Consider the following 27,522-nt stretch of genomic DNA (forward strand, 5'->3'; position numbering starts at 1 on the left):
ACCACAACATTTTTTTCTTGCAAAACAGCAACCAAGTAGGTTACAGGACCTAAGGGTGCCTCCGTAGCCAGGTGGGAAGAAGCAGCAGTGCGTAGCACGCGCTTCTTGATTAGACTGGGTTTCGAACCCGTCACCACCAAATACGGAGATGCGGAAAGGTCAGGGAATGACCACCGCATATCCCGGAGCAATATGGCCTTAGTTGCTAATGCTCCTAAAAACCAAATAACAAACAACAAACAGGACCTAAGAAAGGAAGACCCACAAATAGATGAAGTTGTATTACGTTTTGTTACTAAGATACGTACAAAAGAATTGCCCATTACATGCCAAATAATGTAAATGAAGGCAGAAATTGCCAAACCTCCCTCAGAATAGATGAAAAAAATTTAAAAGAAATAAGAGGCTGGTGTGACCAATTCATGTGGCACGTAGGACTATTGTTAAGGTGTTGAACATCAATTTATCAAAAACTTCCTGCCGACTTTCAACAGAAGCTACTTAACTTCCAGCTTCCTCCATAGCCAGGTGGGCAGGAGGAGCAGTGCGTAGCATATGCTTCTTGATTAGACCGGGGTTTGAGCCTGTGACCACCAAATGCGGAGGATGTGGAAAGGTCAGAGAATGACCACCGCATATCCCCGGAGCAATATGGCCTTAGTTTCTAATGCACCTTAAAACCATATAACAAACAAACAAACTTAACTTCCAGTGATTCAATTGAGGAGAAAACAAAACTATGAAATGCTGATGAAACTCTGGTAAAAAACAAAAGTGTATGTCTAAGATTATGCTGAACACAGTTGCAATTTCTGACATTTTGTAGTTGAGTTTAGTGAATTAGTGATGTGTTACTCTCAAAGAGTTTCTTGGTCATTGAGATTAATAATATTTATACATGAACCATTAAGCTGATCTAACTCATTCAGTGAGCACTAAACAACTATTAGATTACTGTATTTGTAAACAGCATTGACACAGCAGCTTTTATTAATTTGCATTCATTTTAATTCCATATAGTGCTCAGTTTACTGAGTTTTTCTGCTGATTTAAGTGCATGATGTTTTGGTTATATGACCAGACTAATTTTTTCTACAAAAAAAAAAAATTATTTTTTTTCTTGTTTAATATTTCATTTAGGAGCATTGTCTGAAAAACATTTTCAGTGTATACATTTTTTAGTGTAGTAACAAATTATGTAGTTTCATTCTATGTACACAATTTTCTTAGCTTTGAAATTACCCTCTATTATTCTTTTATAGTTAATAAAAGAATTTCCTATGATGAATGTGTTTAACATTCATGAAAACCTTATAGAAGCTCTGCTAGAGATACAAGCATATGCTGATGTACAAGCAGTATTGGCAAAGTATGATGGTATAATTTTTTTTGTTCATCTTAATTAGTTATTTGCTGATATACATGAATATTTTTGTGTGTATATTTTGAACGAAATATTTTAGTATTATTCAGATTTATAAAAGCTATTTATTTGATTTAAGTGAACAATTTTTTAAAATGAAATTATTACCTTTGTAAATAGACTAAGGCGCATTTAGGGCTAGAGCCTCAAGCTGCGAACAAATTTAGACTATGTATATAAAGTGCTTAGCATCATAATACACAGCCATTTCTGAATAAACAGAAAATTTTTAAGTTGGCATCGTTTTAGGTTACATCTCATATTGTGAATACCTTCACAACGAGTTGCCATGATATTGCACTACTTCGAATAAGTAACGCTTCACCTAAGGAGAAGACTAGTGTTACTTATTCTCAGATAGGTACCACCACCCAGACAGCACTGTTTCAGGGCTATTTGGCCCTTCGTCAGTGAGTGGGTAGGTACCCAAGTGATGCAATGATGGCAAAAACAGTTATGAAGTATAACTCCACAATATGAGAGATGCCTGATGGTGTATGATGTATTTAGACTAAGGCGCATTTAGGGCTAGAGCCTCAAGCTGCGAACAAATTTAGACTATGTATATAAAGTGCTTAGCATCATAATACACAGCCATTTCTGAATAAACAGAAAATTTTTAAGTTGGCATCGTTTTAGGTTATATCTCATATTGTGAATACCTTCACAACGAGTTGCCATGATATTGCACTACTTCGAATAAGTAACGCTTCACCTAAGGAGAAGACTAGTGTTACTTATTCTCAGATAGGTACCACCACCCAGACAGCACTGTTTCAGGGCTATTTGGCCCTTCGTCAGTGAGTGGGTAGGTACCCAAGTGATGCAATGATGGCAAAAACAGTTATGAAGTATAACTCCACAATATGAGAGATGCCTGATGGTGTATGATGTATTTAGACTAAGGCGCATTTAGGGCTAGAGCCTCAAGCTGCGAACAAATTTAGACTATGTATATAAAGTGCTTAGCATCATAATACACAGCCATTTCTGAATAAACAGAAAATTTTTAAGTTGGCATCGTTTTAGGTTATATCTCATATTGTGAATACCTTCACAACGAGTTGCCATGATATTGCACTACTTCGAATAAGTAACGCTTCACCTAAGGAGAAGACTAGTGTTACTTATTCTCAGATAGGTACCACCACCCAGACAGCACTGTTTCAGGGCTATTTGGCCCTTCGTCAGTGAGTGGGTAGGTACCCAAGTGATGCAATGATGGCAAAAACTGACGAAGGGCCAAATAGCCCTGAAACAGTGCTGTCTGGGTGGTGGTACCTATCTGAGAATAAGTAACACTAGTCTTCTCCTTAGGTGAAGCGTTACTTATTCGAAGTAGTGCAATATCATGGCAACTCGTTGTGAAGGTATTCACAATATGAGATATAACCTAAAACGATGCCAACTTAAAAATTTTCTGTTTATTCAGAAATGGCTGTGTATTATGATGCTAAGCACTTTATATACATAGTCTAAATTTGTTCGCAGCTTGAGGCTCTAGCCCTAAATGCGCCTTAGTCTAAATACATCATACACCATCAGGCATCTCTCATATTGTGGAGTTATACTTCATAACTGTTTTTGCCATCATTGCATCACTTGGGTACCTACCCACTCACTGACGAAGGGCCAAATAGCCCTGAAACAGTGCTGTCTGGGTGGTGGTACCTATCTGAGAATAAGTAACACTAGTCTTCTCCTTAGGTGAAGCGTTACTTATTCGAAGTAGTGCAATATCATGGCAACTCGTTGTGAAGGTATTCACAATATGAGATATAACCTAAAACGATGCCAACTTAAAAATTTTCTGTTTATTCAGAAATGGCTGTGTATTATGATGCTAAGCACTTTATATACATAGTCTAAATTTGTTCGCAGCTTGAGGCTCTAGCCCTAAATGCGCCTTAGTCTAAATACATCATACACCATCAGGCATCTCTCATATTGTGGAGTTATACTTCATAACTGTTTTTGCCATCATTGCATCACTTGGGTACCTACCCACTCACTGACGAAGGGCCAAATAGCCCTGAAACAGTGCTGTCTGGGTGGTGGTACCTATCTGAGAATAAGTAACACTAGTCTTCTCCTTAGGTGAAGCGTTACTTATTCGAAGTAGTGCAATATCATGGCAACTCGTTGTGAAGGTATTCACAATATGAGATATAACCTAAAACGATGCCAACTTAAAAATTTTCTGTTTATTCAGAAATGGCTGTGTATTATGATGCTAAGCACTTTATATACATAGTCTACCTTTGTAAATTTATGAAATGGTTACATTTACCTTGGTAGTATTTATAATCAGATATTAATTATTCTGATTTATTATTGTCTAATCGAAGTAGGCTTTTATAATATTTACAAACATTGTACCTACCAAAAGCAATGAGCACATTTATTTTATACTAAAAAAAGAAGGTACTAAAATAGAAACAAATAGTTTCAGAAATACCTGAAAAACTTGAAAACCTTTTCACAAATTACCAAAAATATTCATGCATTTCTCACAATGCTGAAGAAAGTAAAAAAACCTGCTGTTATGATTTTCTTCAGTTCCTCATAATCACATATATACTTTGTGCTGTATCATTGTTCTTTCAGCATATAAGTGCTTAGCTTACATAATTCATTTAATCCCTTATATCAGGGGCAGCTAGTACCGTTCTTCTTTTCTGACAATTTTTCTAATTCTTCCTTGAATTTATTCAAACTACCCAACTGTGTACAACATCATATGAGAGTTTGTTCCAACAATCAACACCTTTTGGCTGAAGGTGTAAGATCCATTCTTACAAAAATTTTAGGATATTAAAATTTTATCATATTTTGAAAAATAACTAATGTTTAAAAACAGACAAACACAGCAGATTTGCTTGCGTTCTGTATACATTTCAATAGGGACCGGATTAGCATAGCAGCAGGAGGGGGGGGGGGGGCTGATCGAACGGTATTACAATGGGTAGGCCAGTTTGATGCAGTTCTTGTTTACAGAAAAAGGGCTGTGGCCAACTTATGGTAGTAAGGGACGAAAGAACACCCACACCCCTAGAACATTTTCTGACTCCATCAGAAAAGGAAGACCCGAGATATTAAAGCACGCTGTGCTTGAGTGGTAACCTAGTACAAACGGGCCGACTCAGAAGACACTCTCAACAATTTCAGGGGCGGATCCCAGACAAAATTCTAGTGATGATGTAGCACCCGGATGCTCTCATCACAAAGAAGGGAGTTTGTCCTACCAGAATCTGGTTAAAAACAATGGAATAAGAAGAGAATGAATGAAAAAGAAGATAGAGGTGGGGGACTAGCAAATGATTGGATGAAAAAGAGGGGAGTGAGGATGAACAAGAAGGTGATGCACAAAAGTTCTGGGGGCTGAAAGAAAAAAATCTGGAGGAGACGATCCCGGGGAGAGACGCGAGAGAGAGTGGCGAAAAGAAATTTTTGGGAGTGCGGGAAACACATACGGAAAGTTTCGATTATGATAGTTTAGTGGGTAAAGAGGCAGAATGATCAGCATAAGGAAGGCCGTTCGAGTTTTCTACGGAGGGCTAAAAAGCAACAGTCCTGGAGAAAGATTCTAGTACACGGTAGGAACTTCTGAGTGTCGAGCCGGGAGCACACCTAGCAAGTCTGCGGAGGCCGAGCTCAGAGAGGAAATTGCGGAGGAAGACCTGAAGGATCGGAAACTCATCCAGGTGGTAGGAAAAAGATAGCAAGTAAGTTTGTTTAAGAAATATATTAACAGAAACGATGTTACAAAGAAATAGATGAGAAAGGAATAATGCACAGGACAATCAATAAAAAAAACTGTAGTTAGCGGAACTTTTATCGTAAGTGATAGATATTAGAATCAATAACTTAAGAGAGAGAGAGAGAGAGAGAGAGAGAAAGAAAGAGTGTGTATGTTACTCATCTGTGATTTGAGGTAGCTGTAACATAAAGAAAATTGTTAAGTGTGGAAAATTTCAGGATAAAGGAATGTATAACTGGTTGTATCAATGTATATTATTCTCAGTAAAAATTAGGAGAACATTCTTGTCGAGAGTAAAAAGGGAGAAAGTGCAACTTAATGGGATCACCCCATATATACATATTATGTGCTTATACGCATAACCTCAATGATTGTATTGGTTAAGCTATTAGCATTCTATATAGCAGGAGTGTGTGAGAATATTAATTATCGTTGGAAGAGCCAAATGAGAATAAACATTAAGTCATGTATAGTGATTACTGGATTGTAGAAAATTTGATATCATGAGTTATATAGTGTGTGTAAATATCTTGTATAGATAAGTAAATAAATCTGGTTTTTTTTTTTTTTTTTTTTTTTTTCATGTGCTTCATCTTTAATATTGACACCAAGTATTACAATAAGCCACGGGAACTATTCTAGCACGGAAAGCTAATAATAAGAGAAAAATTAGCATTTCCTCCAACTGGGATCTTCTGATACAAAATCTTAATGACAAAGGAGTGAGTAAGAAGGGGTGCTGGTTAACTACGCAGTGGATAGCTTGTGGGGTCTTGGAAGGGAGGAGAGGAAACCCCCCCTTTTCTTCAAAGAAAGGAAAGATTTAATTTCTTAAGCATCGGCCTAATGAAGGTTCCAAAGAGGGATAGAGATTTGTAAGGAAAATAATATTATAGGCAGAATAAGAAAACCCCGTTCCCACAAAGGCAAATTTCTGCACATCTGTCCTGCATCCATCCTTGGTTTGAATTTATGCTTCCTCACATGTACAGTCTGAGCAAGAGGAAGGATTCCATCTGAGGGGGAGAAGGCACTCAAATAATGGATTTAGTTAGCTCAGTGCTGATGGAATCCTTCCTCTTGCTCAGGCCACACACACACACACACACACACACACACACACACACACACACACACACACACACACACACACACACACACACACACACACACAAGGGAGCATAAATTCAAATTGAGGAAGGATGGTGGCAAGGTTTCTTTCCTTGTGGAAGTTTTCCTTCAGTCAGGAGGTAGTTGATTGTTGGAACAAACTTCCATCTGGTGTGGAAGTGAGTGGGTTGGTTTGAATAAATTCAAGGAAGAATTAGACAAACTGTTAAAAATGGACAGGTGTTGATATGGGATTTATTATTTTTTTTTGCTATGTAAGCTTGCTTTCTTACATCATTTTCCATGCCACTAAAAATACTAACACTACTGCACCAGTACTTTGTGCAGTTTGAAATTGCCATGTTGCAATCATTCGGGGCTGTTGTTGTTGGCCGATCTCAGGTGAAAGTAGTGGGTCTCTTCCCCCATTCAGATATTCCAGCTTTATCACAAAATTTGTGTAGCCATGATTATGAATTGCATAATCATGGCTACACAAATGTAGCCTGTAGTTTTATTCCTGTACGCTTTAATGCTATGTGGTGGAAAATGATACAATGAAGCAAGCATATATGGCATTAGCCAAAACAAAAACTACCCACATCAACTGTCCATCCCTTTTAATAATTTGTCTAATTCTTCCATAAATTTATTCAAACTTCCCACTTGTATAATATGATACTACAAGAAAGTTGGTTCTAACAATCAGTTACTCCATGGCTGATAATGTGCAAATTTTTATACATCTATGCTGCAGCCATTTAAATGGCTGCAGCATAGATGTACGAGGGGCATTCAAAAAATAAGTTACACCTACCACCCATCTCTTGGTATAATTGTGCAACAGATGTGGTGCCTGCACGGAATGGAGTTCATATTGTGCATCAACGAAACTCATCTGGTAGATGAGTTTCGTTGACATAGCGGTAACAGTTGTGTAGGAGCAAGCATTCATAATGGCATGTCGGCTAGAATGTTACTCCAAGTTCGAGGTACGCAGAACAGTATGATTTTTGTGAGTGAAACGTCTGAATTGTTCCAAGATTCACCGTGAAATAACGGTGGTGTATGGGGAAAATTTACTGTCGCGTCCAGCAATAGTGAAGTGGTGCCAGCAGTTTGAAAATGGTCACACAGAATTGACGGATGCTGATCAAAAAGGAAGGCCATCAACTTTGACTACTGCAGACAACGTGATGCCAATTGATAAAAATTCTGATGCTGATTAAAAAGGAAGGCCATCAACGTCGACCACTGCAGACAACATGATGCTGATTGATGAAATAATTCGCAATAGTCAAAGACTGATAGTCACAGAAATGGCAAAGTAGTTGGATATTTCGATAGGCAGTGTTCATTCCATCGTCCATGAACATCTTGACTGTCGCAAATTGTGTGCATGATGGGTTCCTCGTTCACTGACAGACAAACAAAAGTCAACATTTTTTGTCTTCTCTAGCCCTCCTTCAATGCTATTCTGTGGAAGGCCATGACTTCTTACGCTGCATCATCACTGGCGATAAAATGTGGGTGCACCATTTCACCCCAGAAACGAAGAGCGTCTATGGAATGGAGACACAAAACATCGCCTGTGCGGAAGAAATTCAGAGTTGCACCATTGGCAGAATGGTCATGGCCACTGTGTTTTTCGACTGTGAAGGAGTTGTTTACACGGAATTTATGGCAAAAGGCACAACAATTAATGCTGCCTCGTACTGCCAAACGTTACGGTCTTTGCGAACAGCCATGAAAAACAAGAGGCCTGGGAAGTTAAACAAAGGTGTTCTCGTTCAGGACAATGCCATACCACACAATGCATGCACAACACGACACTTGGTTCAAAGTTTTGGATGGGAGGTATGGCAACATCTGCTGTACAGTCCCAGCCTTTCGCCTTGTGACCATCACATCTTCAGCAAGCTGAAAGAACACCTAGGGGGAACAACAATTTTCAGACGATGAGCAGGTTCAAACAGCAGTTTGACAGTGGGTGAATGACCAAGGAGTGGATTTTCATCATCAGGGAATCGAACGTTTAGTCACACGTTCTGAGAAGTGTTTACACCAACTCTGTGACTATGTGGAAAAGTAGTGCAAGGTATGTGCTTTCTATTGCATAATGTTACCTATCTCAATAAATGTCTCTTGGGCTACAATGGTCAAGTGTAACTTGTTTTTTGAATTACCCTCGTATAAAAAATTTTTTCCATTTAAATTTATGTTCAAAAATGTGTGCCATCCAGTAAAGTGTAGGATGCCATCAGGATTTAATACTTAAACATATCAATCAGTTTCCTTGCAGGTGTCTAGTTTTCAGATACAGTTATTAGCAGAACTGAAGTCTTTCTTGGTGCCCCTAACTATTGTTTTTGCTGTTCTCTGCACCTGTTTTAAAAGATGTGCATCCTTCCTAAAATGAGGTTTTCAGAACTTTATACTGTACTCAAGGTGTAGCCTTGAACATTCTCTAATTTTGTGTGAAATACTTAATATCCTTAATATCCTCTATGATTACCTCTGTGAAGACTTCTCATTTGTCCTTTACCTTTTTAATAATATTAGTGTGTCCCGTGTCTTAGGGGCACCTCCGTAGCCAGGTGGGAAGGAGCAGCAGTGCGTAGCACACGCTTCTTGATTAGACCGGGGTTCGAGCCCGTCACCACCAAATACGGAGGATGCGGAAAGGTCATTCAGGGAATGACCACCGCATATCCCGGAGCAATATGGCCTTAGTTGCTAATGCTCCTAAAAACCAAATAACAATAACCCGTGTCTTAGGACCCTGTCTGCACTGCTCAGAGAACTTCGTGTTCAACCATACAATTACCTCCCAAGTCTTTGAGAGTGCAAATGCTTTGCTGAAATTCAAGAAAGCAATGTCAGAATCATTTCCTACACCCACCTTGTGAGTGACTTTGTCAAAATAGCTAACCAGGTTGACTAAATATGATTTTCCCTTTACAAGCCGTGCTGTGTTTCCTTCAGAATTTCCATTCCTAAATAAATGATCCTGTATTGCACTCTTAATCATTGCTTCTATGATTTTGCCTACTTCAGTCTGACTGCAAGGTCACTAGTTACCCATTTCACTCTTAGAACTACCCTTGTGTATTGGTTATACACTGGTGTTCAAAGAAAGTGCATCACTTAGGAATTTCACATTTCTAACCCTTTTTCGCAATGGTATGTTACATTAATGACTAGCATCACAAATAGAAATATAAACAAAAGATATTTATCAATAGGTGAGGCAAAGCTAAGTAATATTTGACAGGTGCTCTCAAAATATTAAAATGAGCATTTGCAACCTTTATACGACAGTTTTGGTAAACACGACAATTATGGCTGAAATGTTATCAGAATCCCTCAATTTGCTTCAGTTTATCATTTTAAATGGAAAACAAAATGAAACATTAACCAGGTGCAAACTAATATTTACTTGAACTGCCCCTGATGACAGCAGCACACCGTCAAAGTATTGACAAGATCGATTTATGAAGATAATCAACTGATAGTTTGTGGTTCCAAATATGAATTATGGCTTCCTGAAGTTCACGAAGAGTCTTTGGTTTTTTTCTAGCAACCGCAGATTCCACATGATGCCAACAGTTCTCTATAGGATTCAGGTCCGGGCTTTTTCCTGGCCAGCTAAGAGTTGTATTGGACCATTCTTCCAACCATTTTTTCACCTGTAACAAATGTAAACACATTACTGTCGAATCTCTAATGCAGAAATCAAGCTAAAGTAACTACAGAAGTGCCTACTTTCACTTTTCACCCGATGACAAGGAGCAGAGTCGTCCTGAAAGATACAGTTACTTGGCAGGTTGGAATGGTCTCTAATGGTTGGCAGCAATTTGCCTTCCAATATAGCTAGGTATCCATTGGCATTTATGGAACCTCTTATAAACTGCAGGTGACCTACTCCGCGATACGAAATGCACCCCCATATCATTTGGCTGTTAGGGAATTTCACTGTAGACACCATACAGTCTGGATGGTATTCTGCATGTCTATGACGAATCGTTTGTCTCCCATTAGAGCCATGCAGGTTGAATTTCTTCTCATCCTAGAAAATAACTGACTTCCATTGCTCGAGGGTCCATTTGACATACTCCTTACACCAAATTAATAGGGCGTTTTTAATTTTTTGTGTGAGGAGGGGCTTCTTCTTAGGACGATGAGCTACAAGTCCATTTTTGAAGAGGCGTCTTGTGACTGTTACTGCACTTGCTACCACTCCCATAGGTTCTTCCCATTCTCTTTTCAGCTCAGACGAAGAAGCTTTATGGTTTTTAAGACATAAGCACTTCAAAACATTGTCCTGTTTTGGCATAGAGACTCATTTGCATCTGGTTCCTTTTTTCCTATCTGCAGAACCAGTATTCTTGAGTTTGGAAAGAAATCTACTCCCTGTCGACTGATTACAAGACACGCTATTCAGATTATGACGGGAAGTACATCCTTCCTCGCGTGAAGAAACAGTAGCACTCTTTCTTCGTGGCGTCAACTGCATATAACTTGCCATCATGACAAAAGCAAGGAATGACTGCAATTCTTGCAGTGTGTTTATGTAGCTGAAAGTAACAGCTGATGCAGTATTACTTCATCACCCTCACATGTCAATCTTATCTGATGCAATCTATAAGAAATATTGCCATATACTTACTTTATTTGGACAACAATTACAATTTTAAGGTGTGATGCACTTCCTTTGAACACCAGTGTATATATTGACACTTCTGCAAGCCAAGGAATTTTATTCTGAGTCCTGTGATGCCCTCATAATTAACTTTAATGGTTCATTGCACTCTCTTGCTGCTGCTGCTGCTTCTCAAAGTTACTGGGCATATGCCCATCAACTCGAGGAACATTACTGATCTTTACACTCAAGTTTTTCTAATAAATAATCTTCTGAAATTTCAGTATTATTAATTTCTTGCTCCCCAGATTCACTCACACTGTGTTTCATCTATAAATATTTATGCAAAGTGTTTGTTTCATCCCCAGTATCAACTGGATTATCTGAAACTGTCTTGCACCCATTTCACAAGAGTCTGATCCAATTCATCCTTCTTTTGTTTGTATTCTCATAAATGAAAAACTCCTTGTTCCTGCTCTTAGCCAATGATTTCTTATAATCTTCCTTTGCCAGTCTAACCTTAGTTTGTGTTGCTTTCAAATTAGAATGTTTAATTCATATAAATATTCAAATTACTTGTAATGTGAATTGAATAATTATATTCAGTTTGCATTACACATAAATTCAGAGAACAGCTCGTAATTATTTAGCAGAATTTAAGCAACTGCTGTGTAATTATTGAGCTATAATTTAGACAACTGCTATGTAATTATTCATCTTACATAACTATTATCTAAATTCTATTTACTATGATCCTTGTTCCTTGGGTTTATCCCCCCCTTACCAAATTGCATTATTAAACCTACCAAGTGTAAACAAGTTATCTTGAATTCAGTAAAGAATTCAACTCCTGCTCTATTTGATTATTATGTTATAATTTTCTCACAATCATGTTCACTGTAAATGTCAACAGCCTTCAGTAAATTTGTGTAATGCCTTGGTTTAAGCAGCGTGGAGTTTATTAATTTCAAGTACAGGCAGTTCCCTCTTTGAGTTTTCACTTTACGAGTTCCCACACTTACGAGTTTTTTTTTTTCTTCCAAGTATCAACAAAATCGAAAATATGAACATTAAATGCAAAAAAATGAATGTTAAACATTCATAAATACCTCATTTCAAACCCTATACAATACAGTGTACCCTGCAGCTATATAATACAGTGTACCCCACTTTACAATATTAATCCATTCCAGAGACACCATCATATTGTGAAAATATTGTAATGTGAACCCAATAACACATCGTTTTTTGGTAATTCATTCCTCGACCTCAGATGTTGAAATTTTCGCTATATAACTTCCAAAAGGTCGTTTTTATAGTGTAAATTGTATTAGTTACCAATTCAAATCATTAAAATGCACTACACTTTCATCATTGTTATATTCTGTTATAAGAACCAATTTTGAATGCTTTTGTGATATTTTTCTAAAGCACATTTCTGGAGATTACGGCCATAAAACAATAAAAACAATTTGCACTCTCTGGTTTATTGGGCTTTTCTGCTACTGCAAGCAGTTATAAACGGGTAGTAAACTCAATGTTATTGCATTTGCGAAAATACTGATAGCTGGAGTTGTGTGGTTTTTTATGTTGTTATGGTGAAATGTGTTTCCCCTTTACTGAAATCTTCAGTCGTATAAAAAACATAAATACATTTTCAGAATCATTTCAGAATTTAAAAAAAAGGAATTTTCATTCCCTTTTTTTTTAAGCTTTGTAAACTTGTTACTCTGCGTGAATCATGTTAGTTACAATTTGTACGTTCCGTTAAAAACTGCTTATGCATGCTGTTGAAATTTATAAAGAAAAGAGATTATTTTGGAAACAAGCGCCTCTTGAAGCATTTCTGAAGAAAATGACTCCTTGTGCAACAAACCAACAAGTCCCAAGCCAATAATGAGTGATCAATAAGTGTGCATTTAGTCAATGAAGAATAAACAAACATTCTTAAACGTTTGTAAGTCATAAATAATTTCTTTATTATTATAATTTGCTTGATTTTACAGGCTTCATTTTCATTTCTTTGGATAAATCAATCAATGTTTAAATATAAACTAATTAGCTAACTAATTTCATTGTTGAGAACGTAACCCCTATTTTTAACATTGTCTATGGGAAATTAATTCCTGCTTTACGAGTTTTCGCTTTACGAGCGTGCTAGGAACGAATTAACTCATAAAATTGGGAACTACCTGTACTTGAAATACTTCCCAAAAGGTGTAATACCAAGTGATTCTATTAAGTAAAGTTGAATTTTTATATTAAATTATTTATAAAAATTTAGGTAGCAATATTTTTTGTTTTCAGATATAAATTTGCCAAAGTCAGCAACAATTTGTTACACAGCGGCTCTTCTTAAGGCAAGGGGAGTTAGTGACAAGTAAGTTTAATTCACTGGAAATAAATTCTTGATATTTTTTCAGGATTAAGACAAAACTGAGTTTTTCAGAAAGAAGCTGCTTTATTTTATTAATTTTTGATATCATGTGCCAACTTTTGAAGTTTGTTATGCCAAAAAGGTAATTAGAATCAGTGTCACTGTTGTTGCAAAAGTATTTTTAATACATATGAATGAGATGGATTTTCATTGCATATATTTAGTTATGTATCTGGATAATAGATTTAACTGTGCTACTACATAGCTTGTGTTATATATTCCCACACAAGTTCAATAAAATTATAAATTCCAAGAAATTCTTATACAACAAGTTCAAATTGCCTAATACAGAAAAACATCCCTTAAGCTTACTTTATTTCTTTAAAATGTTTCTAATTATTTATTCACTGGTTAATTTTCATAATTATTTGATACCAAAATATATATGCATAGATAGCCTTTCAGCAGAGGTTTGTCATAATTCGCATTAAATAATTGAAATTATTTAATGCTGAAATATATCTGATATGGCTTTTACTTAGCAGAGTTTGTTGAAATTGTTGGTTTTTTTTTAAAGAAGTTGGTCGCTCAGTGTGTTTAAGATTTATCCAAAATTCCAACGCATCGAACGAAATACACTATAATTCAACTCTGCAAAAGAAAAATGTTAAGGGGAAAAAAAAAAGAGAGATAAAGAAAAGAAGAGGAAATCAGATTGTCTGTGGACCATCAGCAGAAAAATGATGTTATACTGTTTTGTAGCATCATGTAGCACTGTTTTAAAAAGTCAGAATCCTGTTCAAAGTTGTGGAGAACTTTTTTTTTTTTTTTTTTAACCTGTGAAGGTTGTCCAGAAATTAAGGAAACTGATAATTTGGCTGGTCCAGAATAAGTTCTCTGTACAGCACTGCAAACTAGTCAGTATACTGGCAAACTTTTTGATTCTAATTACCTTTCCCATAAGTTTTGAAATTTTGGCCCCTGTTACTGGAATCATTTATAACAGTGAAAAATTTGCCTTCATTCATTTTTATTGTTCCTCTTAGAGCTTTATAGACCTTATTCAGATCCCCTCTGAGATACCTGGTTGCCAGGCTCTATAGCCCACACATTTGCCACTTTTCTGACCATCCATGAAGTTTATCTGTGTCATTCTGAAGGAGTGCTGCTTGATGCTGATCAGTGACTACTCTCCCAATTTTCACATAATAAGCAAATTTTGACATTGTACACACTTACCTTTGGTCCTTGAGGTTGTCACAGACATTCTCTCAGATATGCCAGACAAGCTGTACTTGCTATCTGGGAGTCTAAAACGCTGATAGAACTGATATTCAGGTGACATTCAAGTCAAGTGGACCCAATTTCGGTGAAGTCCAGACAGTCTGTGACAGCCAAATCCTCTGCTTGCACCTTCCCAATGGTGGGACTGTTAGTAATCCTGGGTATAACCTCCATGCACAAGCACACGGTGGGTGACCATCCAGGTGTGAACCAACGTAAGCAGGAGTCGAGGTGTGGCACCCACACCACATGGAGGAATGCCACCCCTCTGTGTTACCAGGCAATACTAGGTGGTAGATGGCTCTCATCAACCGGTGCAATACCACCACTTTGCTTATTGGAGGCTTGAAGTGGTGAAACCCATATTTAGTTTCCATAGCTAAGTTCCGGTCAACCCTTCCCCATCTCTTCCATCATGCAGTATGATTGATGACTTTTGAGGTTATGATGAACAATGTGGCGAGATCCAATCTTCCTTACATTTCGACGGTACAGCTCTAAAACGGTGTTCACAGCCTGGCCACTAGTTAGTACACCAGACCGAACCTATTGGTAACTCACTAGGAGGCTTCCGGATCAGTTAGTGTATAATCTTGCTACCTCTACTCTGCCAGATAGTGACCGGAAGGAATCCGAGTAGTGTGTATGCAGCAGGGCATTGTCGAGGCCACGTGATGTCAAGGATCTGGGTATATTCTTACCATGTGTACACCATATCCAAAAATTTCATTACTTCATACAGCATGTCCCACCCACTTTTTCTCACTATCGAATACACCATGAATTGTCAAACTAATAGAGTAAGCTTATCTGCTAAAAGATCTAAACCTCTCAAACACTTCCTAATTCATTTCACAAATATACGTGGTCTCAATTCTAATCTCAACGATGTCCATTTCCACTTACAGTCTGCTAAACCCCATGTAATTTTTCTGACAGAATCTCAGTTACTAATGACCTTGCACAGATTATTCATTTACATACAAGAATACCGGACAATCCTAGCCATACAGCCAACACACTTGATCTTTTTCTCACAAATAACCCTTCTAAGTACACGGTCGAAAAAAGTGAGAGGTCCTTTAGGCACCTCAGATCACAACTTGGTGATTGTCTCTTCTCCAATGGAGCCATTATCACTATTCCCAACCTCGTATTGTTTGGCATTACAAGAATGCAAAATGGGATGACCTGTGAGATTTCTTTTCCTTGGTCAGATTACTGTTTCAAAACTCCTGATATCAACATTTGCTTAGATCGTGTCAGTGAAATTATTCTTGCAGGAATGGAGTCCTTTATCCCACACTCCACTTTAAAATCTCATCCTTTATCTGAACCTTGGTTTTCCAATAAATGTGCTAAGGCTGTTCAAGAGAACAGGCTTAGCACATTTGCATATTGTAATTGGCTTGTTTCTAATTCTTCAGTTTCATTTTCTGCCTACACCAAAGCTCGCAATAATTGTAAAGCAGTTATTAATCAGTCCAAACTAGAGTTTGAACAAGCTAAGAGTAGAAAACTTGCCCTAATAGCCGAGCATTCTGGTCTCTTGCCAAAGCTATTGGCCGCAACTTTTGCCCTATCTCTGCTCTCACCTCTGTCCAAACCAGATGGTTCCATAGTCACTTCAGCCAAGGATAAAGCTGACCTGCTAGCATCCCATTTTTCTTCCAACTCATGTATTAATGATCTTGGTAAAACAGCTCCCACCATTACCAACACGCTCCATTTAATGCCTCCTGTGGTCTTCCGTCAAAAGGATTTTGACGAATCTTGATACTAGGAAAGCTCCAGGTCCCGATGGTTTTTTTCCACTTGTTCTCAAAACCTGTGCTCCTGAACTTCTATTCTTTGCTGCCGTTTTTCAGTTTCTTATTCCAAAGGTGTTTTTCCTTCTGCTTGGAAATTTGCTCATATCCAGCCAGTTCCTAAAAAGGGTGACAAATCCCTCCCATCCAATTATCGTCCCATTGCAATTACTTCTACTCTTTCTAAAGTAATGGAGAAACAATTAACTACCAACTCTTAAACTACCTAGAAACCTTCTGTCTTATCAACAATTGCCAGTATGGATTCTGTCAGTATCAATCCACTGGTGATATTCTGGCTTATGTTACCCATTTATGGACTAATTCAATGGAAAAGCTCGGTGAAACACAAGCAGTTGCTCTTGACATCTTAAAGGCTTTCAATCGTGTTTGGCATAAAGGTCTTCTAAACAAGCTTCCATCTTATAGTGGCGCCTCAGTAGCCAGGTGGGAAGGAGCAGCAGTGCGTAGCACACGCTTCTTGATTAGACCGGGGTTCGAGCCCGTCACCACCAAATACGGAAAGGTCATGGAATGACCACTGCATATTCCCGGAGTAATATGGCCTTAGTTGCTAATGCTCCTAAAAGCCAAACAACAACAACAACCATCTTATGGTTTGCCAACTGTTTTTTGCAATTGGTTATCCAGTTTTTTCTCTGATCGCTCACTGAGGGTGATGGTAGATGACTCTCTGTCTTCTAACTTCTCCACTAATGCTGGTATTCCCCAAGGTTCATTTCTTTCCCCCACTCTTTTCCTCTTGTATATTAGTGACCTTCTTCCATTGACTGGAAATCCTATCCATAGTTTTGCTGATGATAGCACATTGCATTCCACTTTCCATTTTGAGAATCATCCTGCTCAATCAGCTTCAACTGCTCGAAAATCTGCTACCAATTCCTTAAATGCCGATCTCCAGGTAATTCTCCAGTGGGGCAAAGAAAACTTAGTTGATTTCAATCCTACTAAAACTCAGTCTTGTCTTATATCTTGCAAAAAGGATTCTTCTGCTCCCATTTATCTTTGGTGACATTCCGATTTCTAGGCAAAATGATATATCGATTTTGGGGATTACCTTGACTTCTAATATCTCTTGGCACAAGAACATTACAAATATTGCTTCCTCTGCATCTAAAAAACTTGGTTTTCTCTTTCACTCTCGGCGTTACTTTTCTTCCAAACAGCTGTTCACTCTGTACAAATCGCGAATTACCTTGACAAAAAACTTGGTTTTCTCTTTCGCTCTCAGCGTTACTTTTCTTCCAGACAGCTTCACTCTGTACAAATCGCAAATCTGCCCTACCATGGAATATTGTTCCCACATTGTTGTGGTGCCCCCAAAACCTCTCTCAGACTTTTAGATTCCATTCAGAAGAGGGCAGTTAGGTTAATTAATGACTCCTCTCTAACAATGTCTCTTCACTCGCTGTCTCATAGATGTACTGTTTCTGCTGCATGCTTTTTCTACAGCTACTTCCATGGGCACTGTTCTTCTGAACTGGCTTCTATAATTCCTGCTGTCTCTCTCTCTTTCAAAACAGTCCGAACACATGCTGCCACCAGCCAACATCCATTTACTGTTCAACTTTCAAACTCACAGAACCAACTTTTCATCTTCCTCGTTTATTCATTCAACTGCCTTCCTTCATACGTATTTCCTGAAAATTACAGTCTACAGAAGTTCAAGTCCAATGTCAACAAATATCTTCTTTCATCTTCTCAACCTCCAACCCAAGCATGGTACTAAGTACTACAGGTTCTAATACCTCTCGTGTTTGGGGTTCTCATTAAAAAAAAAAAAAAAAAAATAGTTACCCACTTTGCTCTTAGAACTGCCTTTTTATTGATGATGCTTTTACACTTCTCCAATCCAGAGGAATCTTACCAGAATCCACTGATGCCATCATAATTAATCTTACTGGCAAGAGTCCATTCTGTTGCTGCCTCCTTCAAGATTACTTGGTATATATGCCATCAGCTCCAGGATTGTTAGTTGCCTTTAGGACCTGACTTGTCTGATGAACAGTGATCTGTATTTCATTATCACTAATTACATCCTGCTCGGCCTTTCCCCACTATGAAGAGTTTTTCATCTGTAAAGATACAGTGTACATTCGGTTCATCAGCAACATCAGCTGTGTCGAAGACTTTTTTGCACTTATTATGCGAGGTTCTGATCTGGTTCATTTTCTTCTTTTTATTTGCATTCATGAATATCTCCTTATCTCCATTCTTTGCTGGTCTCTTAGTATGTGTTCATGGCTCCAGTGACTAATGCTTTAACACTTTCACTACCACCTGAATTTGAGGGAGCACATTCAGTTTGCCATAATGTTGCCATTTTTAGAATGTTGTGAAGTAACATTCCAAAAATTCATAAATGTCTGAAAAAAGCCTGGAATTCATAGCTAAAAGTGAACAGTTACTTTGGACTGAGCTTGTAAATCAGGACAAAATTTTTAAATTTTATCACAAGTTTATTCTGTGTGCATAAACTAACCTCAACACAAGCAAAAAATAAAAATATGAAACAAGCTATAAAAACTGTGGGTTATTATTGATGATAATAGCTGTAAGTTCAGTCAGTGTGCTTAAAAAAAGAGAGAGAGAAGCACAGAATCAAGCAGTTCATTTCATCTGCCTTTACTTTTATGCCACTAATTTTTTTTTTTTTTTTTTTGTTGTTGTTGTTAGTTGTTGGCACATAGACTTCTGTGGCCATAATGCACCTCTCAAAGTTTTGGAATTTTCTACTCTGATCCAAGTCCGAGGCGGGATTCGAACCCGCGACCTTTGGGTTGCCAGGCAGGCATTTTACCCAACCGGCTAGCCCGGTCATGCCACTAATTGCTTAAGAATGACCACCTGTACGCAGTACAGCACTTGGGCTACCTTTGAATAGTGATATTCATCAGATCAGATGCAGTGAATGTGTTGAAGGCATTTTCCGTAATTATAATGTATTTGCTTTCCTGCTACAGCCTGCCCAGTTGATAATTTGCTGTATTTATTTTGTGGTTAAAAGTGTTCCCTATTTGAATAGCAATGGCCTATAATTTTATTTTATTTGCAGAAAATGCCTTGTAGCATCGTAAACCATTACATTTTCCTTTCCTGAAATTAAAGCCAAATCCTTTAACAACTGCAACCTTTAACACCCCAAAACTTTAACACCTGCAATATTCACATTGGACTTTTTTTTTTTCTTATGTTTATTTTTTAGTTTATTTTCATTTCTATCTAGGTGTTATTAGGTTCACAAGGAGCAGATCTTGCCTTACTATAACCCTATTAATAGCATTAATTTGCTGTATTTATTTTGTGGGTTAAAGTGTTCCCTATTTGAATAGCAATGGCCTATAATTTTACTTTATTTGTAGAAAATTGTTAAAAATGCTGCTGTTCACTGAAGCCAACATGATAAATTAATATTTAAAAGCATTTATGTACCAAGTTATAATTTTTAATCTGTACTTAAATTTTACAGTGCTTCTAAATTCTACAAAAATCTCACTTAAAAGAAAAATGGCTGCCCAAACAGATATTCAGCAATCCACTGCTGAAACGATTAACATTGCAAACCTGAGTACTGCATTTCTTCTTCTAATTCTTTTCTTTTATAAATAAGAATCATCGCTATAAAACCGGAAAAATAAGGAACCAACAATTGACACCCTCCAGAACTTAATTATACAGTTATATCTTTTCTCTTCCATCTTAGATCTATATGCATCTACAGTCCACAGGTATCAATTTATCAAACATTGTGAAAGTTATATGAGCTTTCACCATGTGACAGTCTTTTCTTCTATTTCACATACAATGAAGATGCAGAGAATTCTGTGACAAAATTTCTCATTTTAATCAGTGAAACGTTTCTGCATATGCCATTATAAAATAGGTAGACTGAAAATGTTACTGAAGAAACAGTTTATGAAAAATAGTCTCTCTCTCCCCCGAGACTCTTTTGTATTTAATCTATCATTCTCTGTTTTCATTTACGATATGGATTTCCCTTCTCTGCCAAAATATACATATTCCTGCAAATAAGGAAAACCCATGCATCTGTTTAGATAAATAAGTTCAGTAAACTAAAATGCAGCACTCTTTTTGCAAGAAACATGATTAAACCTTTTGAAAGAACTTTCTGAGGTCAGGCACACAGTACATGTTAATTCTACCTTACTATGACCTTTGGATTATCCATGGATAAAGTAATGATCTTAATTTTCACAGTGTAACAAACACCTTTTAACAAGCTGTCCTGGTATTGCACTTCTTTGAACAGATAGCTTTAGCTCTATTACAACTTTGAAAATTGATTTTGTTTACTGTATAGCATCTTGTGTTGAGCCACTTCTTTGTAACTGTTTTGTTTGTGTGTTGTCACGAGCAACAGATTAGTCCTGAAACAGGCTGTCATAGCAGTCTCATCTTTTAAACAAGTGACCAGTTAACATTTTGGAGAGGCCATCTGTTTGAAGGTAGGGCATTGCCAGGGAAACTTGTTGCAAAGACAAGTTCTGCTATGAAAATTAAGACCATTCCATTATCTATGCAGTTGAAACCCTGCTGCTGCAGAAACAGATTAAAGGACAAGATGGTACTGCAAGCATCATGTAAAGAAATAAATATTCATTTTGTGTGGTTTCTTAACGACAAATGCAATCATTGATGTGAGGGCTAGTGTGCTTTCTTAATACTTTCAGATTGTAAAATGTGCTGAATTTTAAAGAACTCCATATTGTAAGGTACTGGATTTTACAGAATTTTGTATCTGGTACTTTAAAAAAAATAACGATTTATGGGGGTACACATGAAAAGGGGAAAAAACAGCAATGGATAGGCTAGAAGTTGGGCATTTGAGCAAGTATAGTTACAGTTTACAGCAGTTTCAAATAAAGATAAATATTTGTTTAAGTCACAGCTTTACAAAGTGGGTGTTCTGACACCACTTGATATTATCTGGAAACAGCATTGGCAAATTTTTGGAATCATATTTGCATTGTTTTCACTCTAATTTCTTTTCATTGCATATATTGATGTGATCAATTAATTAAAATACAGTTATTGAGTAATATATTTATTATCTAAATGTGAAGCAATAAAATTTGCATGTAGTGAGCTCTGGCATATATATATTTTTTTCTCTCTGAAAGCTGACCAACTGATGTAGTTGATTTCATATGAACTTGCTTAAGCTTGAACTTTGTAATGCATCTTCCTTTATTCTTGTTTTTACATGTTTTTGATCCATAACAAAAGTTACATACCCATTGCATTTACCACAAAGTTAAAAAATAAGGGGGGGATGTAAAATTATTTTTGGCATGTACATATTAAATGGCAGTGAAAAAAAGGTTTGGAAAGCACTGATTTAGACTCTCTTATAAGTTAAAACTGTTAAAATTGAAACTAAATTAATTGACAATTTATATTTAAGATTTTTTTTTATGAAGTAATTTTTCTATAATGAGAATTTTTATCCTTTGTAGGTTTTCTCCAGATGTCGCTTCTAAAAGAGGCTTAAGTACTGCAGAAATGAATGCTGTTGAAGCAATTCATCGAGCAGTAGAATTTAATCCACATGTTCCAAAGGTTTGTGTGTATGTTAGTATTAGTAGTGGCAAAATGATAATGGCATAACTGGTTAATTTATGACAGTTAAATTGAACTGAATAATCTAATTTTATTGTTACAATTTTTTTTTTAATGCAATTGAATGAGATATACACTGGTGTGCAAAACTTAAGGAACAATCAGGTTTTCACCTGTAGCTTCTCATAGGAGTGGCCTGTATATGGGAAAAACATTCCAAAGGAACCTTGTGAGGTACAGAAATGATGAAGGAAACAACACCAACACAACAACAAAAACAAAACGGTACAGAGGGACTTTATTCAAAAATAGCAACATAGCACTGGCTGCCATGATACAGATGCATCACTGCCAAAGATGGAACAAAGGGGAGAGGTGGTCCTCAGTAGGAGATATGGCCACCCCCTAATGTCGACACAGGCTTTGCACTACCTGTCCATACTTAGAACAATGTTGTTGATAAGTTCTTCTTCCGGTAACATAGTCCATTCCTCTGTCAGTGCCATCTTCAGCTGTTGAACATTTTCTGGTGGGTGTGACGTGCCACTAGGCATCTCCCCAGAGCATCACGTATGTGTTCGATGAGATTTAGATTGGTGGAACAAGCAGGCCAATCCATAAAGAACAATGTAGTCATTTTCCAAAAGCATATCAACAGCTGCAGTGCGATGGGGGCGTGGCATTATCATCCATAAACATGAACACGGGGCCAATGGCACCTCAGAACATATGCATGTGATGTGGGGAAGGATTACCTCAGTACAATAGCATGCACCGGTTACAGTACTGCCTTCCCATATCTGGAGTTGTGTACATCCATCCAAGTTAACGCCTCCCCAGACGAGATACCCTTTCAGTGACGTTTGCGGGGTGATACAGTGTGCCAACCTCTCGCCAGATTAGCTGACGTCCAGAATCGCTGCTGAGACTGAATCTACTATCACCAGTAAAGAGTACCTTACCCCATTGCGCTGCTGTCCAGTCTTTGTGTTCGATGCACCACTGTAAACGGTGTCTCCGATGGGCATGTGTTAAAGGGACACCGCATACTGGCCGTCGGGCAAACAGTCCACCTTTGTGGAGTCGCCCAGCCACAGTAAACCGCGATATCCTGTGTCCTGTGCAGCTGGTTTGCAATGGATCCTGCTGTCTGTTGCTGGTTCCTCTTGGCCTGTAGGAGTATATAGCGGCCATCATTGGGCGTTTTTTTCGTGGACGACCACTACTGGTCTTTCGAACAGCTGTGCCTGTCATTCTGAAGGCCGACCACACACATGAGACGATGCTATCGGCGATACCGAACTCTGCAACCACACTCCTCGCACTTCGACCTTCCTCAAGCTTCCCAATTATTCGATCCCAGGTAAAGTCATCCGATGTTGTCTACTGGCTATTTCGTTGTCTGTAGCACTGTATGAAACCAATCAAACGTCTGTAACAATCGTGCTCACCATCCGGTAATTTTCACATAACTGCTGCTTTTTATCTGTTTATGTGAGCCCTCTCATCATGATTCAAATTTTTGCATGTTCACCAGCTTTCTACTGAACAGCCACAGTTATGCAAATCACCACAGGCTGTTTCGTTTGATTTTCTGGTTTTAACCTTTAGAAATAGTGTTGGTCCTTAAGTTTTGCACACCAGTGTATGAATGCCTTTAGCCATTTTCCAAGAGTTTCACAAATTAACTGCCTGGTTATTCTGGTGTGTCACTAGATTTCATTGATTGTTTTAAAATTTTCTTAACACTTCTAACAATTCATTACCTGGATAAATGAATTCTATGCGTAAATACAGTGTTTTGAATTATTGGATGCAATCCAGCTGTAAAAATAGGGTGGATTTTTGGAATAAATGGGAATAAGATTATAACTAAGAGAATAATCTGGTTCCCGGTAACAAAGGCTTGTCCTAGATTCTCCAAGATAATAAGAAGCCAGGCTTTCCTTTCATACACACCAGTGACTTCATTTGATGTTCCCATTTGTCAAAGGTTGTAACATAACGCCCAAGGAAAACATTAAGTGCTAATTTTTTCTGTATTGTACTTTACTTATTTTAAGAGTTAACCTAGTATTAAAAATTTTTGAATGTTGTAATTGTACAAATAGATTAAAATAAGTATTTAATACTAATGAACACAGTGTTTGTTGTTTCTTCTGAAATTTAAAAATATTACCTACTAGATAAAAAACAACCTTTATATATAAATGACAGACATGCCAGCAGTTGGCATGGTAAAGTCCCTCTCTTTTGAATTTAAAAATGCAAAATAATACAAAATGCCTATGCTCACATTACAGATGATACCATTACTCATGTGCTGACCTAAATGGCTAATATCATTTTAATATAAACTGTATCACCAATAAGGCAAATCCACCATTTATTTAAAACTCAAAGAACCATTGTTCCAGAATTTTTCAGATGTGAAACATTCTGCTACAGTAGTGATTCAAGGTGTCAGTTCTTCCTGTATCCTGGATTGTCTAGAATTGTTTGCATTTCATTAAAACCAATTGTCACTCTTGCACACATCCCCCCTCCATTCTTAGTGCTTTGGCAGTCATAAATCAGCTCATCCATTCTCTCCTCATTTTCCACCATCACTGTAGTGGAAGGATAGCCTGATCTTGGCATGTACTTCAAACCACTGCCACTATTGCTGATACACTTAATTGTGCTCACATCAACTGTTGTGTCCCAATAAACATTCTTTAAATGTCAGTGAATCTCATTATGTGCAATGTTCTCTGCCTTCAAGAACTCAGTAATGTACCACTGCCTCATACACGTGTAATGTTATCCTCCATTAACTGTAATCCAGCCAACAGAAAGAGGAATAAAAATTATGCAGATCATCCTATTTTTGCATTTTATTGCATTCTTATAATTTCAAACAATATGAGGCTGAGAATGGCTATGAGAGAAGGCACTTCACACCATCACCAAGTTGTGGTGTGAAGTGCCTAGAGGACCACTAACATTGATGGTATACTTTGAACTGTTTAGTGAGGAAAAGATCAAAATTATTGGGTATGTGGTTAGAATTGTCTTGAAGTAAATGAACAAGCTGTGTAAGGTCATTAGGAATCACAAAAGCCTCAACATCTCAACCAGCTGGGTCCTTTTAACTAGGAAACTGAAGCCAGCTGGAGTTGTGAAAGTTAAAACCACTAATAAAAATTACCTCACCATTAGGACAGTCATAACAGAGAAATCGAGTTTCAAAGAAAGGAAGGCAGAGTTCAGAGTGATTAGTACAGTTTGAAAACAGTAGAGGCAACAAATGAACTTGACAGAATTGGGTAAAAAGAGATTTTAAACCAGAGCCTTCCCAAATTAGGAAGTCTCTGGCAAAGAATATTAGAGCAGATGCACAAGGGCAAATAATTAGGACAACTGATGAGGAGTAGTTGTTCTTCAAAAAGTAAGTGGGGGCTTAGCAGATTGTAGGTTAATAAACTTTTCTTCTTCTTTTGGTTTTTTCTTTTTAAAAATCTGTCTGTGAATTAGAGTGAATAACTTTTAATTCTATTAAAAGTTAGTTAAGAATCAATTTAAAATTTTTCTAATCTGAAATAAATACTTTATATATTAATTGTGGATTATGTTTCAGTATCTTTTAGAAATGAAAAGTCTCATCTTACCACCAGAACACATATTGAAAAGAGGAGACAGTGAAGCAGTAGCTTATGCATTTTTCCACTTAACTCATTGGAAAAGGGTGGAAGGTGCATTGAATCTCTTACATTGCACATGGGAAGGAAGTAAGTAAAATAATATTGTAATTATTTTGACCAGTATGTTGCAAATAAAATTAAGAGTCACTGCTTTTAGTATATGGATCCATCTCCCACTTTCCCCCAATACACTCCCTAACATTAAAATTATCACGATGTCAGAAGATGAAAACTAAATTCAGGTCTAAAAATAATAATTGGATGGCAGTCTGTGATTACTGAGATTTCAAGATATCTTCATACAAAGTGGGAATAAAATAAGAACTTAAAAAAAAAACAAAAAAAAAACAGTTGCATGCAGCACATCAAACTCAATATCTCTACTTACATACTATTTCTTACAGATGAGTCAAAATCAAAGAAGAAGAACTATGTGGGAACATTGGCAGTTTTCCCAGAAGTTATGCTGTCATACCAATTTCCAAAAGAATGCAGTATTTAATGTGGAATTAGCAGCTCTGGAACACTTCAGAACCACATTATTTTGAGGGATTTGATATACACAGACACCTTTAAAGTGATTCAAGCTTTGCAAGCCATAAACATTATGACTCATCCAGTTCATTAACAAATTAAATGGATAGTAAAAGACAACAAAAAAAATTTCTAGTCATACCAGGACATGCAGGGATAAAAGGGTATGAAGTAGAACAGCAAAATTTACCACACATTTTTGGAAATAAGTGTTCTTCCTATTCCCACGTAATTTCTAAGTAATCACCAGAAGCCATTGTAAACACAGTGGCAGCAACTCAGACAGAAAAAAACAAATACGTTTATATCATAAAACAAAAAGTTTGGTACTGGAAGACAAGCATATATGAAAATCAAGTAGAGGAGAGGTTGTTCTAACCAGCCTAATGATAGGACATATGCACATCGCATTGGGGGGGGGGGGTCTTTTACCCTATGCTTAAGAATCTCCAAAATGGGAACAAATCAAAACAATTAAACATGTATTGATAAAACCCAATATACAAAAATGAACAACAAAGAATTTTCACATCATTGTATTGAGAAAAACAGTGTAATTTACCAAGTAATCTGTTACACTATGAGATACACTTTCGATGCACCAAAACACACAAAAAAAAAAAATAATAATAATAAAATAAAAAAAGCAAGCAACCAACTGAACAATGAGCATAACTGCCAGACTTACAGTGTAGAAGCTACTTTTTTTACTGTATTTAATTCCTTTGTCTCACCATTGTAATATGGTTAAGGAGAGTTTCTCTGTCTCTTTGCAAAAACCTCAGTTTTTCCCTGTCTTCTCTTTTTTGCAGAAAAATAGTAAAACTGTTAACACTGGAAAATTTTAATTATTTCTGCTTATTTTTGTTAACAAATTAGCAATCAGATGTGCTACTCTACATTGCAAAATGGAAAAACGAGATAATAGCTGTGTTCCCTGGTGTGAAACCATTAGACATCGTAGTTTATGAAAAGTTTTAACATCTCTTTTAAAAGTTTGCTCTTTCAAACTCACCTGGAATAATTTTTGTTACAATACACAATAATATATTTCTCAAAGTGTTCCTTTGTGAATTAGTGGTGTTTATTGTCCAAGATCATTTTTTATGCAGAGAATGGCCTTTCTACTTCTATGGAAGTGACTGGGCTGTATTTAAAAATGTGAGCTTTCAAAGCCTCTACTTGACATGGAAGTTCATTACCTTTCCCATTTATAAATTCATCTATTTTCCTTAAAGTGTGAAATCCCGAGTTCTTTTCTAAAACATTATTGTATTTTCTTATTTCTTCTGCTATGCCT

At 37.0% G+C, this 27,522-nt stretch overlaps 1 protein-coding gene across 8 annotated transcripts in view; it reads left to right on the forward strand.

Annotated features, from left to right (window-relative positions):
• The window catches only part of LOC150086298 (suppressor of tumorigenicity 7 protein homolog), a 172,335-nt gene that overhangs the window by 112,032 nt on the left and 32,781 nt on the right, over positions 1–27,522 (forward strand). For all 8 annotated transcript variants that reach the window (XM_090373812.1, XM_090373814.1, XM_090373813.1 and 5 more), the window contains 4 exons: positions 1,263–1,377; positions 13,243–13,315; positions 21,903–22,005; positions 25,625–25,775. In XM_090373812.1, coding sequence (XP_090229938.1) covers positions 1,263–1,377; positions 13,243–13,315; positions 21,903–22,005; positions 25,625–25,775 — 442 coding nt within the window. The remainder of the gene's footprint in view (positions 1–1,262; positions 1,378–13,242; positions 13,316–21,902; positions 22,006–25,624; positions 25,776–27,522) is intronic.

This window comes from Mastigoproctus giganteus, chromosome 5 (assembly GCF_048544385.1).
Source record: "Mastigoproctus giganteus isolate SK-2022 chromosome 5, ASM4854438v1, whole genome shotgun sequence".
Taxonomy (NCBI): domain Eukaryota; kingdom Metazoa; phylum Arthropoda; class Arachnida; order Uropygi; family Thelyphonidae; genus Mastigoproctus; species Mastigoproctus giganteus.